Here is a 12,866-nt window from a genome sequence, read left to right as displayed (position 1 = left end):
CAGGCTTTTCCTTTGCCCCTTGGTTCTCTCCCCAGCACCAGGTGCTGCTGTTCCTGGTCCTCCCTGAGCAGGTAGGGTCTGGTCAGAGTGAAAAGGACACCCCCTCCTTATACCACTCTTGTCCTTGGTCCCCAGGCTTAGAGCATTCTTCTGGGGGAACTTCAATGTTTGTTCCACTTAAGGGACTGTTTGACAATAGGCTCTTTGGTTCCTGAATCAAACAGATTGCCAAGACCAAGTTCTGTGGTCAGGGAATTAGGAGCAAAGTTTGTTCCTAGATGCCTCTGAGTATCTTTCTCTCCAGCCCTCCATGTCCTGGAAGTCTGTCTCCCACAGCTTTTCTATTTGGGTTATGATAAGCCAATTTACAGTTCATTTGGGCACATTTCACTAAATATCCTGAGTGGTTTGAGTAACCAGAATTTACAGTTGTACATAGTTTCCATCAGTTATTGGAAGGTAATCTTATGTTTTAAATTAGCATATCACAAAAGGAAATGTTTTACATAATTTTTTATCTTTAAAAATTACTACAAGCCTGTTTTGTTGTTCCTTCTCAAAGAAAGAAAAATACCATGCATCTAGATATAAAAAGGCTCATGTCCTCTATACCTTCCATACAGTAACCCAATTTTAGTTTTATACATGCAGCTGAATCAATATGGGTGTTTAACAATCATATTTTAATTTTGATAAAAATCGTAGTCATTTTTACATTGAGCCGTCAGCTGGTGTACATTTAAGTCATTGATTTTGTGCAAGTAATCAATGTAGTTTGCATGTTTCCCTGTGAGAAAAGGGGTAGCAGGAATGAAAGAAAAGCTGAACTGTAGTTTCTAGGGAAAAATGGAAATCTAGAAGGATTTGGGGGTTGGGGCCTGGGTCCACTCTCCCTTATTCTGTCTGAATGCTTGTCTTTGTGACAGGAAGGAGACAGGTATTTATGAGTGTGTCTGTGTAGGAGTACAAGAAAGTTTGAGCCCATAGTAAGGAAGCCTTCTGCTTTTTCCCCCTCCTCAGTGCTGGGCTCTGTGGGCCATGGTGAAGGGTGGAAATTGGGCAGGAAGTGAACAAATCCTGCTCCGTATCTGAAGCGGCTTCTTCCTGATTTTCTCACAGAAGAGATTTACCATTCATCATTCTACAGTATAAACTGTCAATATCTGTTCTTATATTTTCTCTGAATGTGGCACTAACGAAAGCAAAGAGCAATCACCAAGGGCGAATTATTTAATACAATAATGTTTTAATAGCTAAGAAGAGACACGAATAGTGGAGACGCCTGTGGCTAATGGATTTCCCTGGTAGGAGATAAAAGGCTGATTACACAGCAGAGCAAGTGAAGACCTGGTGCATTAATGACAATTTACAGGTCAGCTCACTTACAGAAGTGATTTAAAACGCACCATCTGTTTTCTAACTGTAGGTTGATAACCATGATTTTACAGTCAGCGTCTCCATCAAGAATTGTTACTTATTTGTCTTTCTGAGTCTTGGTTGGGCCCATAATATTTTATCTGCTGGACCCCCAGATTCTTTCCAAATCAAACAGTTTCTAAATTGAGTGGATTGATAACAGTCAATCCTGCTTCTATTCAGCCTTTCTCTGCCAGGTTAGAAAACTAAGTCCCAATGCCCTAGGACATCCATTGTGTGTATTGGATTAACTCTTTCCGGTGCATTTACTCTGGTACTAGCTAGGTATCATCCTTGACTGACTTGAGAAAATAGTCACTCAAACATAGTGTTCTGTGGCTCAGATCAGGAACCCCAGTTCCCCACCTCCATGCAAGCACCACACACACACATGCACACGTACACACATACACACACCCTCTCTTGCTCTCACGTGGGCAAGAAAGAGGGAGCCCAGCTTTGGCTTCCACTCTGCCCCCTTCCCTATTTCACTGCTCTGTACCTTTTGTAATTAATATGCAGCAGAGTGTAAGGATTAAGTATGAGGGCTGTGAAGTGACACTTCCAGGTTTAGATCCTGGCTCTGTCGCTCTCTAGCAAGTGACCTTGTCCAACTGTTCTGTGCCGCTGTTGCCATATATGAAAATACAGGTACTAGTAAGATCTGCCTGAAGGAGTTGCTGCAAGGATTAAATTGACACACATTAGCATTTAGAGCAGTGTCTGGCTTATAGAGAGTACCCAGTAGAAGTGGTCAGTATTGTAATTACAGGAGATGGTTGGGAGGCCAGGCACCTGATCCTTTTCTAGAGTCTGTAAATTAGGTAGGGCTTTGTAACTTACTTGTAAGTTGGAAGGATGGAAAGAAAAGAAAACACTGCCCGGCCTCTTTTTCTACCTATGCATTGTAGGCGTTCGTTAATTGAACTCACAGTTGTTGTTGAATACCTACAACGTGCTCGATGAGTGATTCTCAGAGGGTGAACCCCAGCTCAGCAGCATCAGCATCAATGGAGCCATATTAGAAATGCACATTCTCGACATCCTCCAGATCCTTCTGTGAAGGTGGGGCCAAGCAATTTGTGTTTTAAGAAGCCCTGCGGATGTTTCTGGTGTGCTGACGTTTGAGAACCACTGCCCTAGATGTGAAATGTAGTCAGTCTGCTGGGCACTGGGAATATAAACATGAATAAGATCCTGTCCCTCTCCTTCTGGAACATACAGTTTACTGAGAGACAGCTTTATACACAAGGGCAACCAAGGATTCTGAGAGGAACAGTAGAAATGCAGAGCCACAATAGAAGCCAAGTCTGCATTTCAGGGTTTGGAAAGAATTTCTAAAGTGATCATTGAACTAACTCTTAGACAAAGACTAGAACTTTTCCAGGTGTAAGTGGGGGAACGGCGTCTTATGGAAAGGAACACATGTGCACTTGGGGGTGGATGGGTGTGCGTACACACCTCAACTTTTTCTTTTAGTCTTTAAAAAAAAATTTTTTTTCGAGAGAGAGAGAACTTGAGCAGGGGATAGAGGTATAGGGAGAGAGAGAACTCCAAGCAGGTTCTACGCTCAGCACAGGGGACTCAATCTCACAACCCTGAGATCGTGATCTGAGCTGAAATCAAGAGCTGGATGCTTAATTGACTGAGCCACCCAGGCGCCCCCACACCTCAACTTTTAAAAAGCAACTCCTGGAGAGGAGGGGCTTTGTGTTGTGTTCACTGTTGGATTCCCAATGCCTAAAACATGCTCCTGGCTCACAGGAGGCACCAGGAACTATTTGAATGATTAAACCACAAAGGTCCTAAATTTCCATATATTTAATTTTCATTGAAACATTTCTTCTCAGAATGATATTAAAACAAATAAACCTTATTGTGAGTTCTGTGCTTTAAAGCATCGTATTCCTAAAAGAAATTAACCAGTGACCAGATTGTTCATTTAACAGTGTATCTTAAAATTTGGGTTGGCAGTATGAGACTGTCCCCTTTAAATCTGCCAGGATAGCTCAGTGAAGCCCAGAGCCCTGGCTTGATACATACTTATCCCGAACCTGCAACTCTATCCAAAGGTACAAATTATTGATGCTTCTTATAAACACATTGGTCTTTACAATAGAAACCCTGACAGGTTCTTCATTAAAATGTGAAGAACCAAATATCCCAGGCAGCATATTTCCTTCTGCTTTAGTTAAAATCAACTCTGCATACAAAATGATCCTGTACTTTTCTGGTCATGTTCGCAAATGTTACCCTATGCCAGATGCCCACTCTTCTTTCTTGTGGATGCCAAGGTGTACTTCATAGCATCAGTCACCTCCCCAAGGGTATCTCTGCATCTTCACACAGACCACAGCGACAGGTCTGGTCGTCGATTCAAAAGAAAGGACTTATGCCAAATTAGACCTCAGAACTGAGATTTCCTTCCTTTCAGAGGCACTTCTAAGGGAGCCATCCTACAGGATTTCCTCCCCAGCATCACCGCGTACCTAGTCTGGCTTCATGTACCCTGTTAATTACATTCCTGGCCAGCTTGCCCTGGCCTCTGATCTGACAAAGTGGGGGCCTCCTCTAACCTGGGTTCCTAATCATGTGGCCCAGAGATCATAGGTGTTTTAGAGGACAAAGGGACTTTGGAGATCTCTTCTAGGAACACAAGCCTTCTAAACATTGAACACGCAATAAAATAAGATAAAAACAGAGAGGGAGGCAAACCATAAGAGACTCTTAATTCTAGGGAACAAAGTGAGGGCGGAGGGTGAGTGGGGAGATGGGTGATGGTTATTAAGGAGGGCACTTGATGTAGTGAGCACTGGGTGTTATATGCAACTGATGAATCACAGAATCTACCCCTGAAACTAATAATACATTATATGTTAACTAAATTGAATTTAAATAAAAAATTTAAAAAAAACATTGAACATACAAATGGTCTGTTGTGTGATGGATGGAGAAGTTAAAATAGATAAAAAATTTTAAAACCAAAGTTGACATGAATTTTCCTTTGCTTCTCTTATCCCCAAATGCAATCTTTTAGATAGAATTGGGATTAAAAATAATGCCCCAATTAACTTAATATATGATGTTTTAACTTTTCTCTCTATTTGATCTGTGGGGTAACTGCTCTTCAACAATACTTTTTGGTTAAACAACCAAGCCTTCCAACCAAGCCAACCAAGGAGAACTATTATCACAGAGTAGATTTGGCTGAAAAGTTGCTTGAATATGTTTGAGAAACATAGCCATTTTCACATCATAATGCAATTATTAGAGATGTTAATTACAAGTCACTTCTCCCTGGACCTCAGTTTTCACATCTTTAAAAAGAAGGGATGGGATTCCAAATCTCTTCCAGGGTTAGGATTCTACTCAGTTGTAGGTCTTCCCCTCCAGAGCCGCTTTAAGGAGCTAAGGAAGGGCTATGGAGGAGAACTGAGGGCAGAGAACATGCATAGCCACCCTCACTCTGCTTCTTACACACACACACACACACACACACACACACACACACACACCCTTTCTTCACATGGTTATCATCATGTTTAGATGCCCTTTGTTTCTAGGTGCACATTAGAATTAATTGTATTGCTAGTGATAAACGAGCAGTGAAAAATAATACCGAGTGACTGTGTAACACCACCTGAATATGAGGGTTGTTTTTTTTTAAGATTTTATTTATTTATTTGAGAGAGAGGGAGAGCAAGAGCACGAGCAGGGGCAGGAGGAGAAAGGGGCAGAGGCAGAGGGAAAAGCTGACTCCCCACTGAGCAGGGAGCCTAATGTGGGGCTTGATCCCAGGACCCCAGGATCATGACCTGAGCCAAAGGCAGACGCTTAACCGGCTGAGCCACCCAGGCCCCTCTAAGAGGTTTTAAAAATATACTTAAGTTTTGTATTTTTGCAACTTTAGAAAAAAATAGGAATATGATTTTGAATAAGAGTTTGTTACTTTTTAGCACCTCCTGGTTACAAATTACTTCATTTGTTCATTGTGTGCAGCTTTACTCTCTGCAAACTTACTCTCTGCCAGGTACTGGGTTAAGCTTGGGGCCTACAGAGGGAACATAGCTTGATATGGTTGTTCATTAAAACATTTTAAGGACACATTAAATAACAGTAGAGTTGAGACAGAAAGAGGAACAGAAATATGTGAGATTACCCGTGAGATTCCAGGCAAGAATTGACAGCTTTTACTTGAAGGTTGTCACCCAGAATCCTACTGTCTCTCTTCAGACTTGTGACCCTTATGGATTGAGCGCTGGATGTTTTTGAACTTGAAAACTCTTCTTTAAATTTTATCTTTCTATTCATCTAGTGCCTCAATTTCTCTGTATACATTTTTAAAATTTTAGTTCTTACCTCAGGAGCATCCTTAGGGTTACTATTTGTGGAAAGAAATAGATATTTTTAAATGCCTTGCACTCAAAGGCAATGTCGCTGTGAAATAGGGTGGGACTATTAGCTTTCAATACTTCGGCTTTGCATAAAAAGAAACATCTAACAGCCGTGCGGCATTTAACACACCAGGAATCCTATGTGTTCACGTTTCTGTTCGGTTTCACTTTTTCTGTTTTCTTTCTTCATTTCTTTAGTTTATATTGGTTATGGAGCAAAAGGTTAGAGGCTACAGTTTTTATGAGTTAAACTCACAGCCAGTGGTCAGTGCTGAAGCTAGTATGAAGTGAATACAAGCCGCTGATGGGGAGAACAGACATTCCTGGCATCATGGGTGCATGTAGAGTCACTGAGGGGCTGAGGATGGGGGTAGAACTTTATAAAATACACCGGGGTGTAGAAAAGATTCTGGTAAGCTAGTTCACGCAGGAATTGGAAATCAGTGAAAACACTGATCCCGCATTATTTCATTCCGAGCTATTGACTTCATTTATCTAAGGATTTCATTTGTTTTATTTAACATTCAATGCCCTCGGTCACCACTACCTCCAAGTCTTTCGCAAAAATTGTCTTCCAAAGGTATTTCCAAGGTTAATTAAACTTAGGTACATATGATAATTGAGGTTTGGTCTGCAGGGGAAGGGTGCAAGTTTCAAGTTCCAGGGAGATCATTATTGACGACTTTGAAGAACCTGGCTGCAAAAGGGACTCATAAAAGAGAGAAACATCGATGGAACAGGCTATGGTTTGTCCAGAGGGGTTTGGAAACCAGAAGGAGACTTCAAAATCCATTAAGAAGTTAATAGGAAGCCTGCAGTTCTTGGTGGTTGAGACTAACGTGAGTGTGGGGCTGTGTTTATGGGCAAACACTCCCTACGCTCCTGGCAGTAGACTCTTTATAAAGCTGAGACTGCAACCAGCAGTGAAAACGAACTAAAAAATGAGAAGGGAGGAAAAAAATAGGAATTATGAGCAGTGTCAAAACATACAAATTTAGAAGAGATATATTGAAATTTAAAGTTGAAAAGTAATTTATGTTTTAGGAATTCCCATTTCCTAGATTTTGTGTAAGAATAAATTTTAAAAGTATATGAGATTCATTGCCTTTTTTTTTGATGGAGTAGAAAAGTTAGAAGCTATTTCATTTGCATAAATGAACATATGATTTTGAGAAGAGAATGATGAGACACCCTTGTTTGTTTTAGGGATCTGCAGATAGGACAAAGAGAAAAGCACAAAAACTATGAGTATAGGTGAAATATCATGCCATATGATTGTGAACATTATGAACACAGAATAACTTTACTAGTCAGAAATGTGTTAATAATAAGCACTGTAAGTTAATTGCAAAGCCATAGTTATCATTTTTCGTCAATGGTAGTTTCCCATAAAAATTAAGTGTTAAAGTACTTAGTCTGTTTGGTGCTAAATTTAGAAAAAAGTAACTTCACTTGCTCTTTGTATAAAGCTACCAAATTTTTGGTACTTGTGAGAGAATTCAATTATTGTATCACTTAATTAACAGCAATATTTGATAATTGTTTCAAAGTATTCTAACTCCTCTTATATTCTTGTTTTACAGCTTGGCTCGTCCTCTTCTGTGCCTTTTACATCTGTTTTTTCTCAGCTTTTTATGACTGTTGTGGTTCCTCTCATTATTGGACAGGTAAGGTCTCCAATTTTATCTGCTCTTGTGTGTGTGTGTGTGTGTGTGTGTGTGTGTGTGTGTGTCAAATTGTGAATTCCGAAATAACGTCGGGACAATTGAGAGAAAAGATAGAGAAAGAGACAGTTAAAAGAAAACATAAAAGACTATGAAACACCAGGTTTCATCCATCACCAAATTCCCACCTTTTAGTTTTTTTATTTAATATCGATCTGCTTTGCAGATAGCTTTACATAGGGATGCCAGCATATATTCTTGATTTTTTAATTTATTATCTGTACTTCGTAGCCATGTAGCTAGCTTAAAAATACCTAGCAAATAATTTCCTTATTCTGCTCCTTCTGATAAGGTCTCAGCATTGTGACTATTGTTGGGAACAAGCATCTAGCTGGCTGGCTTCTTCGTAGACCCCTTCAATAACAGTGATCATATTTGTGATCATGTAATTAATAAAATAAACACTTAATTCTATTAGCTCTTAAAATTAGATCTTAGAAAATTTAGTTTCCTTCATCATTCTTATTAAATTATACTAATAGGAGAAATTCCTACATTTAACTTCTTATAGCAAGTTAATAAGCATGTAATTGAATTATAACATACAAATTTGAAAACACAGGAATGAAGCACAGAATTGTACCGCTAAAATGAGTGAGTCTTAGGAAAGTAGTATGTCAGGGTGGTTAAGAGCACAGACGTTGGTTAAAGAGCAACTAGACTCTAGTTCTTAGTTCTACCTTTTATTTGCTATGTGACTTCGGGCAAGTAATTTGATGTCCTTAGCTCCAAGTTCATAATTTACCAAATTGTATAATAATAGCACCTACTTCAAAGAGTTGTTGTGAGGATTAATTTAAATGTGGATGCATGTGAAGTTTTTGTCATCACAGAGCCTGACACAGGTAAGTGCTGGATAGTGTCTATCATCCTCATTTTCGAATTCCCTGTAAATACTAAACAAGAAGCAACTCTTTGAAATACTAAGTAGAAAAAAGATGATGTCTATGCACATGTTACATGTGTATACGTATAATACTTACACTCCATCTTAGGCCTGGTTCTCTGGGAAAGAGAGTGTGAGACAGAGGTTTGCATGTAGGAACTTTCCTCGAGGAGTGCCCTTGGGGTGAACACCTTTGGGAAAGTCAGAAAAGTAGGACGGGGAGAAGTATAGGACAATGTAGTTCCAGCAAAGGCCTCTAGCCGCACTGACCCCTCAGAGTCATCCCACCGAAGACCAGAGTCTTACAGACTCTTGCACGGACCAGGCATTAGATACTGGCTTCCCTCCACTCCTCGTGAGAGGTATGACCTTGGGAGAGTCTACTGTCTTCGTAGCAGTTCCCAAAGAGGAACTCAACTGGGATCTCTGGGGCAACAAGCATGCCCTGCAGATGTGGGAAGAAACACCTCATTCCAGCTGGCACACCACAGCATCTGCTACATGTCTCCATTTTTCTTTAAATTTTAATGTTCTGCTTAGAAAATGGACTAAATTTAGAGTAAGAGGGTAGGATTTAAAGGTACTCAAAGAATACCATTTAATCAAATACAGAATGGCGGCGCCTGGGTGGCTCAGTCATTAAGCGTCTGCCTTTAGCTCAGGGCGTGATCCCAGCGTTCTGGGATCGAGCCCCGCATCGGGCTGCTCCATTGGGAGCCTGCTTCTCCCTCTCCCACTCCCCCTGCTTGTGTTCCCTCTCTCTCTGGCTGTCTCTGTCTCTGTCAAATAAATAAATAAAATCTTAAAAAAAAATTAAATATAGAATGGTACTTGGAAAAATACTTCTCCTACAGTGCTGCTCACATCGCAGGTATTCTGGCTCAACATTATGCCCCTTGCCTCTCTAATCTCTTTGCCACATTCCTACACTCTCGCCTCCCTGGCTTTGCTCAATTCCTGCTTAATTTTTCTGTTTAGGACATCTTTCCATCTACCTTCCCACTCCAACTCATTGTTCATGTGACTCCGTAATTTATACCTTCTTTGAACCACCTGTCTGAAGTATGTTCCCTGGTTGTTCTTTACTGTAGCACCTTGATTCCTTTCCTGGCCTTTGCCACAATGTATACTTATCTTTTGCTTGCTTGTTATCTGTTTGTCTCCCCCGTTAGACTGTAAGCTTTGTGAGTACAGGAACCATATTTGTTTTGTTTACCATTACAGACCCAGACGATAAGCACCCAATAAATATGTATGGAATGGGTGAGTGAGGGAATGACTGTGTGAGTTCTATGATCAGTAAGGGAGATGCTGTCTTGTAGAGGCATAGCAGAACCTACCTGCCCTTCTCAGCTCTAGACAGTTTAAGCTGTGGTTACTTTTAGTTGAAACCCATACTTATTTTCTTGGTTCTGAAAATAATTCCGTATAACTCGAGGCTCACACTTCCTTTTCTTAGTGAATCTTGGATATATCTCTGTTGATAATAAATGTTCGGCTTCAGACATATGGACCAAAAAAATACATTTGTCTAAACTATTCAGTGATACATATACATATTTTTATATATAGTTATATATATATAGTTATGTATACTTAGTTACATATGTAGTTCTATAATTTATGTAATTAAGAATATATATCCAGAGAGAATAATGAATTGTTAGATTGCTCATCATTGTGTTCCCAATAGTAAAGTATTACGGTAAATTATAAAATAGTAAAGGTAGTCAAAAAGTAATATAGATGGTTTTAAAAAAATTATTCCAATACCAAAGATCTTTAATGGCTTTTTTCAAAGAGGAAAACATATTTGCATCTAGCTGCCCACCTCTTGTATCCTAGTCTTAGGAATTAAGAATCATACCCCCAGTCTCCACCTTTAGAAACCACCTGCCACCTCTTTTTCTGTACGTCCTCACTCCCCTACATCCAGGCAATCACTAAATGCCTCCACTTCTGCCACAGAGGTCGTTCGCATCTGGCATCTGCGATCTCATCCACAACCGCCAAAGAGGGTGCCACAACTTTGTCATCTCTCATCTAAATTATTACACCTCTCTCTGCTGTGAGCCTCTTTTTTTAATATAATTTTTATTTTGTTATATTAGTCACCATACAGTACATCCCCAGTTTTTGATGCAGTGTTCCATGATTCGTTATTTGTGTTTAACACCCAGTGCACCATGCAATACGTGCCCTCCTTAATACCCATCACCGGCCTATCCCATTCCCCCACCCCCCTCCCCTCTGAAGCCTTCATTTTGTTTCCCAGAGTCCACATATGAGCCTCTTCTAATTCCTAGCCAATGTCTTCACTGCCTCCAGGACAGCCCTAAAAACCAGATGTTGTTCTTCTCCTTACACACTACCCCCTTGGTTCCCTGTTGCCCATTCCTTGTGTGGCCCACAAAGCCCTTCACAGTCTGGCCCCAACCTGCTTCTTCAGTGTCACCTCCCGCCATCCTCTTCCTAACAGCACTTCCTGTGCCAGGCCACATGTGCACCACTCCCTCACCTGGCCACGCCCATTCACTGCCCCCTGCCTTGCATCTCTAGGTTCCTGAGATTCCAGCCAGCAAACTCCTGCTCCTTCCTTAAGACTCAGTGCAAAGATGCCCTCTGGTGTGCAGTTGACCTGCTCTGACTCCCCGTTCTAGACTAAATGCCAGTTGTCACGTGGTCCTTGATTGATAATATTCATCAGGAGCGATTATAATTGATCTGGGAGCTTCCTAGAAGTAGAGACCATTAGTATACTTAATAGTATACTTAGTAGTAGGGGGTGAGTTGGCTGGAAGATTGGCTGGGAAAAAAAAACACAAATTTATGGTCATGGAGCCCCCAGCAGCTATTTTACCTAGATCTCCAGTTTCACTAGAGAGAAACACATAATTGGTCTCATCTGGTTTCAAATTTATGACCCCAAATTTAAAATGTCACTTAACACTTCCTAGAAATCGTACTGTACTTCTTTACAAGATTATTTCACTCTTTCTATTTTCAGGTCTCTTTTACTTACCCTAATACTCTCCAACTTGCCCATTACCCTTGGCTCTCACTGACTTTGCTTCTGTCTCGTAAACACGCCAGCTTTGATCTTCCCTTAAAAACTTTGCAAGGGCTGTTCCTTCCGCTTGGAACGCCTCACCTTTCACCTTCTCAGAAAGACCTTTCCTTACCCCTCCTCCAGTGGCTGCCCAATAGTCAGTGTCATATCATCCGGTTTAAACCTCTACTTAGTAGGGATCATGATCTACCTCTTGTTGATTGGTTTGTTTGTTTTTGCTTTCTATTTATCTTCTTAAACTAGAATATAAGCTCTGCGGTATCAGGGACATTTTCTGCTCGTTTATCTCTGTATTCTTTTGTTATCAGTTGACTCACCTAAACTTTGTGATGTGATCTTTGAGGACCTTGTTAGACGTGCTCATATGTACTATTTCAGAGGAAGGAGCCCAGGCAGGGTAGTCTCATCTCTCAATTTTAAGTAGAGGTGGCACATTATGAAAATAAATATTTCTGTAGATTAGTGTGTATATCTTTTAAAAGGAGATTTTATCATTACCTTTTAAATAAACAATGGAAACTAGAGGGAGAAGAAAAAAGACCAGGAAGGAAGAGTTGAAGATATTTTCCTTAACCTTCTAGTGATAATAAAGCTTCATCATTTAATTTTTTACTTCTATTTCTGAGAGTTAATTTTATTGTATTTTTCTGTGTTTTCCCCATACAGCACACCTTCTTGGTTGAACTCATTATTGACTGACTGCAATGTGATGCAGGGTCTAGTTTGATTTCTGCCTGAATATATATACAACTTGTAGGCCTCACTTACCTCATTTGTAGAACAAGGAGTTTAGTATCTTCTAGCTCAAAGATGCTGTGACCGTGTGAGATAAGATTAGTCTTTCCATAGATGGTTGGGAGATTGCATCTTCTGTCAGTTCTAGAAATAATCACATGTTATTGTAATATTTCTTTTTTCCTGATAAACTCTTTGATACATCTGAATTCCTGTGGCAGTTACTTATTTCATGCATTATATTGAGAGATTTATGAAGAAATGTTAACAAACTAGAATTTCCACCACCTTTGAAAAACATTTTTCAAAACAGCATGCTAAGCCCCACGTTTTATCTATAAAATTTTGAGGTTGACTTTTCATATTAAATAGTCTTCGGCCAAAGCCAAAGATAATGTTATTAATGCTAGTAAAATTTTGCATTTATGTAATTATATTCGCTATGAGCTATTTTCATTGCTTCACTTGAACTGCTCTGAGAGAAAAGGAGCTGTTGCATTATGCAGTGGGATAGCCTGGTAAACAGTATGTGATAGAAACATCACCAAATCAGGACTTGGAAGTAAGAATAGCCATTATTCACCATGTACAGGCCCTGGTTCTAAAGCATTTTATATTTATTCAATAACTTACTCTTCACT

General features: G+C 40.0%; 1 protein-coding gene across 3 annotated transcripts in view; it reads left to right on the top strand.

Annotated features, from left to right (window-relative positions):
* Positions 1–12,866, top strand: part of SLC10A7 (solute carrier family 10 member 7) — a 241,279-nt gene that overhangs the window by 185,400 nt on the left and 43,013 nt on the right. For all 3 annotated transcript variants that reach the window (XM_045798878.2, XM_045798877.2, XM_087866486.1), the window contains exon 7: positions 7,394–7,477. In XM_045798878.2, coding sequence (XP_045654834.1) covers positions 7,394–7,477 — 84 coding nt within the window. The remainder of the gene's footprint in view (positions 1–7,393; positions 7,478–12,866) is intronic.

Source organism: Ursus americanus, chromosome 13 (genome assembly GCF_024610735.1).
Source record: "Ursus americanus isolate L20-20 chromosome 13, mUrsAme1.1.p, whole genome shotgun sequence".
Taxonomy (NCBI): Eukaryota; Metazoa; Chordata; class Mammalia; order Carnivora; family Ursidae; genus Ursus; species Ursus americanus.
Note: the sequence above shows the minus strand (reverse complement) of the source record. Positions and strands in the feature narration are given on the sequence as shown.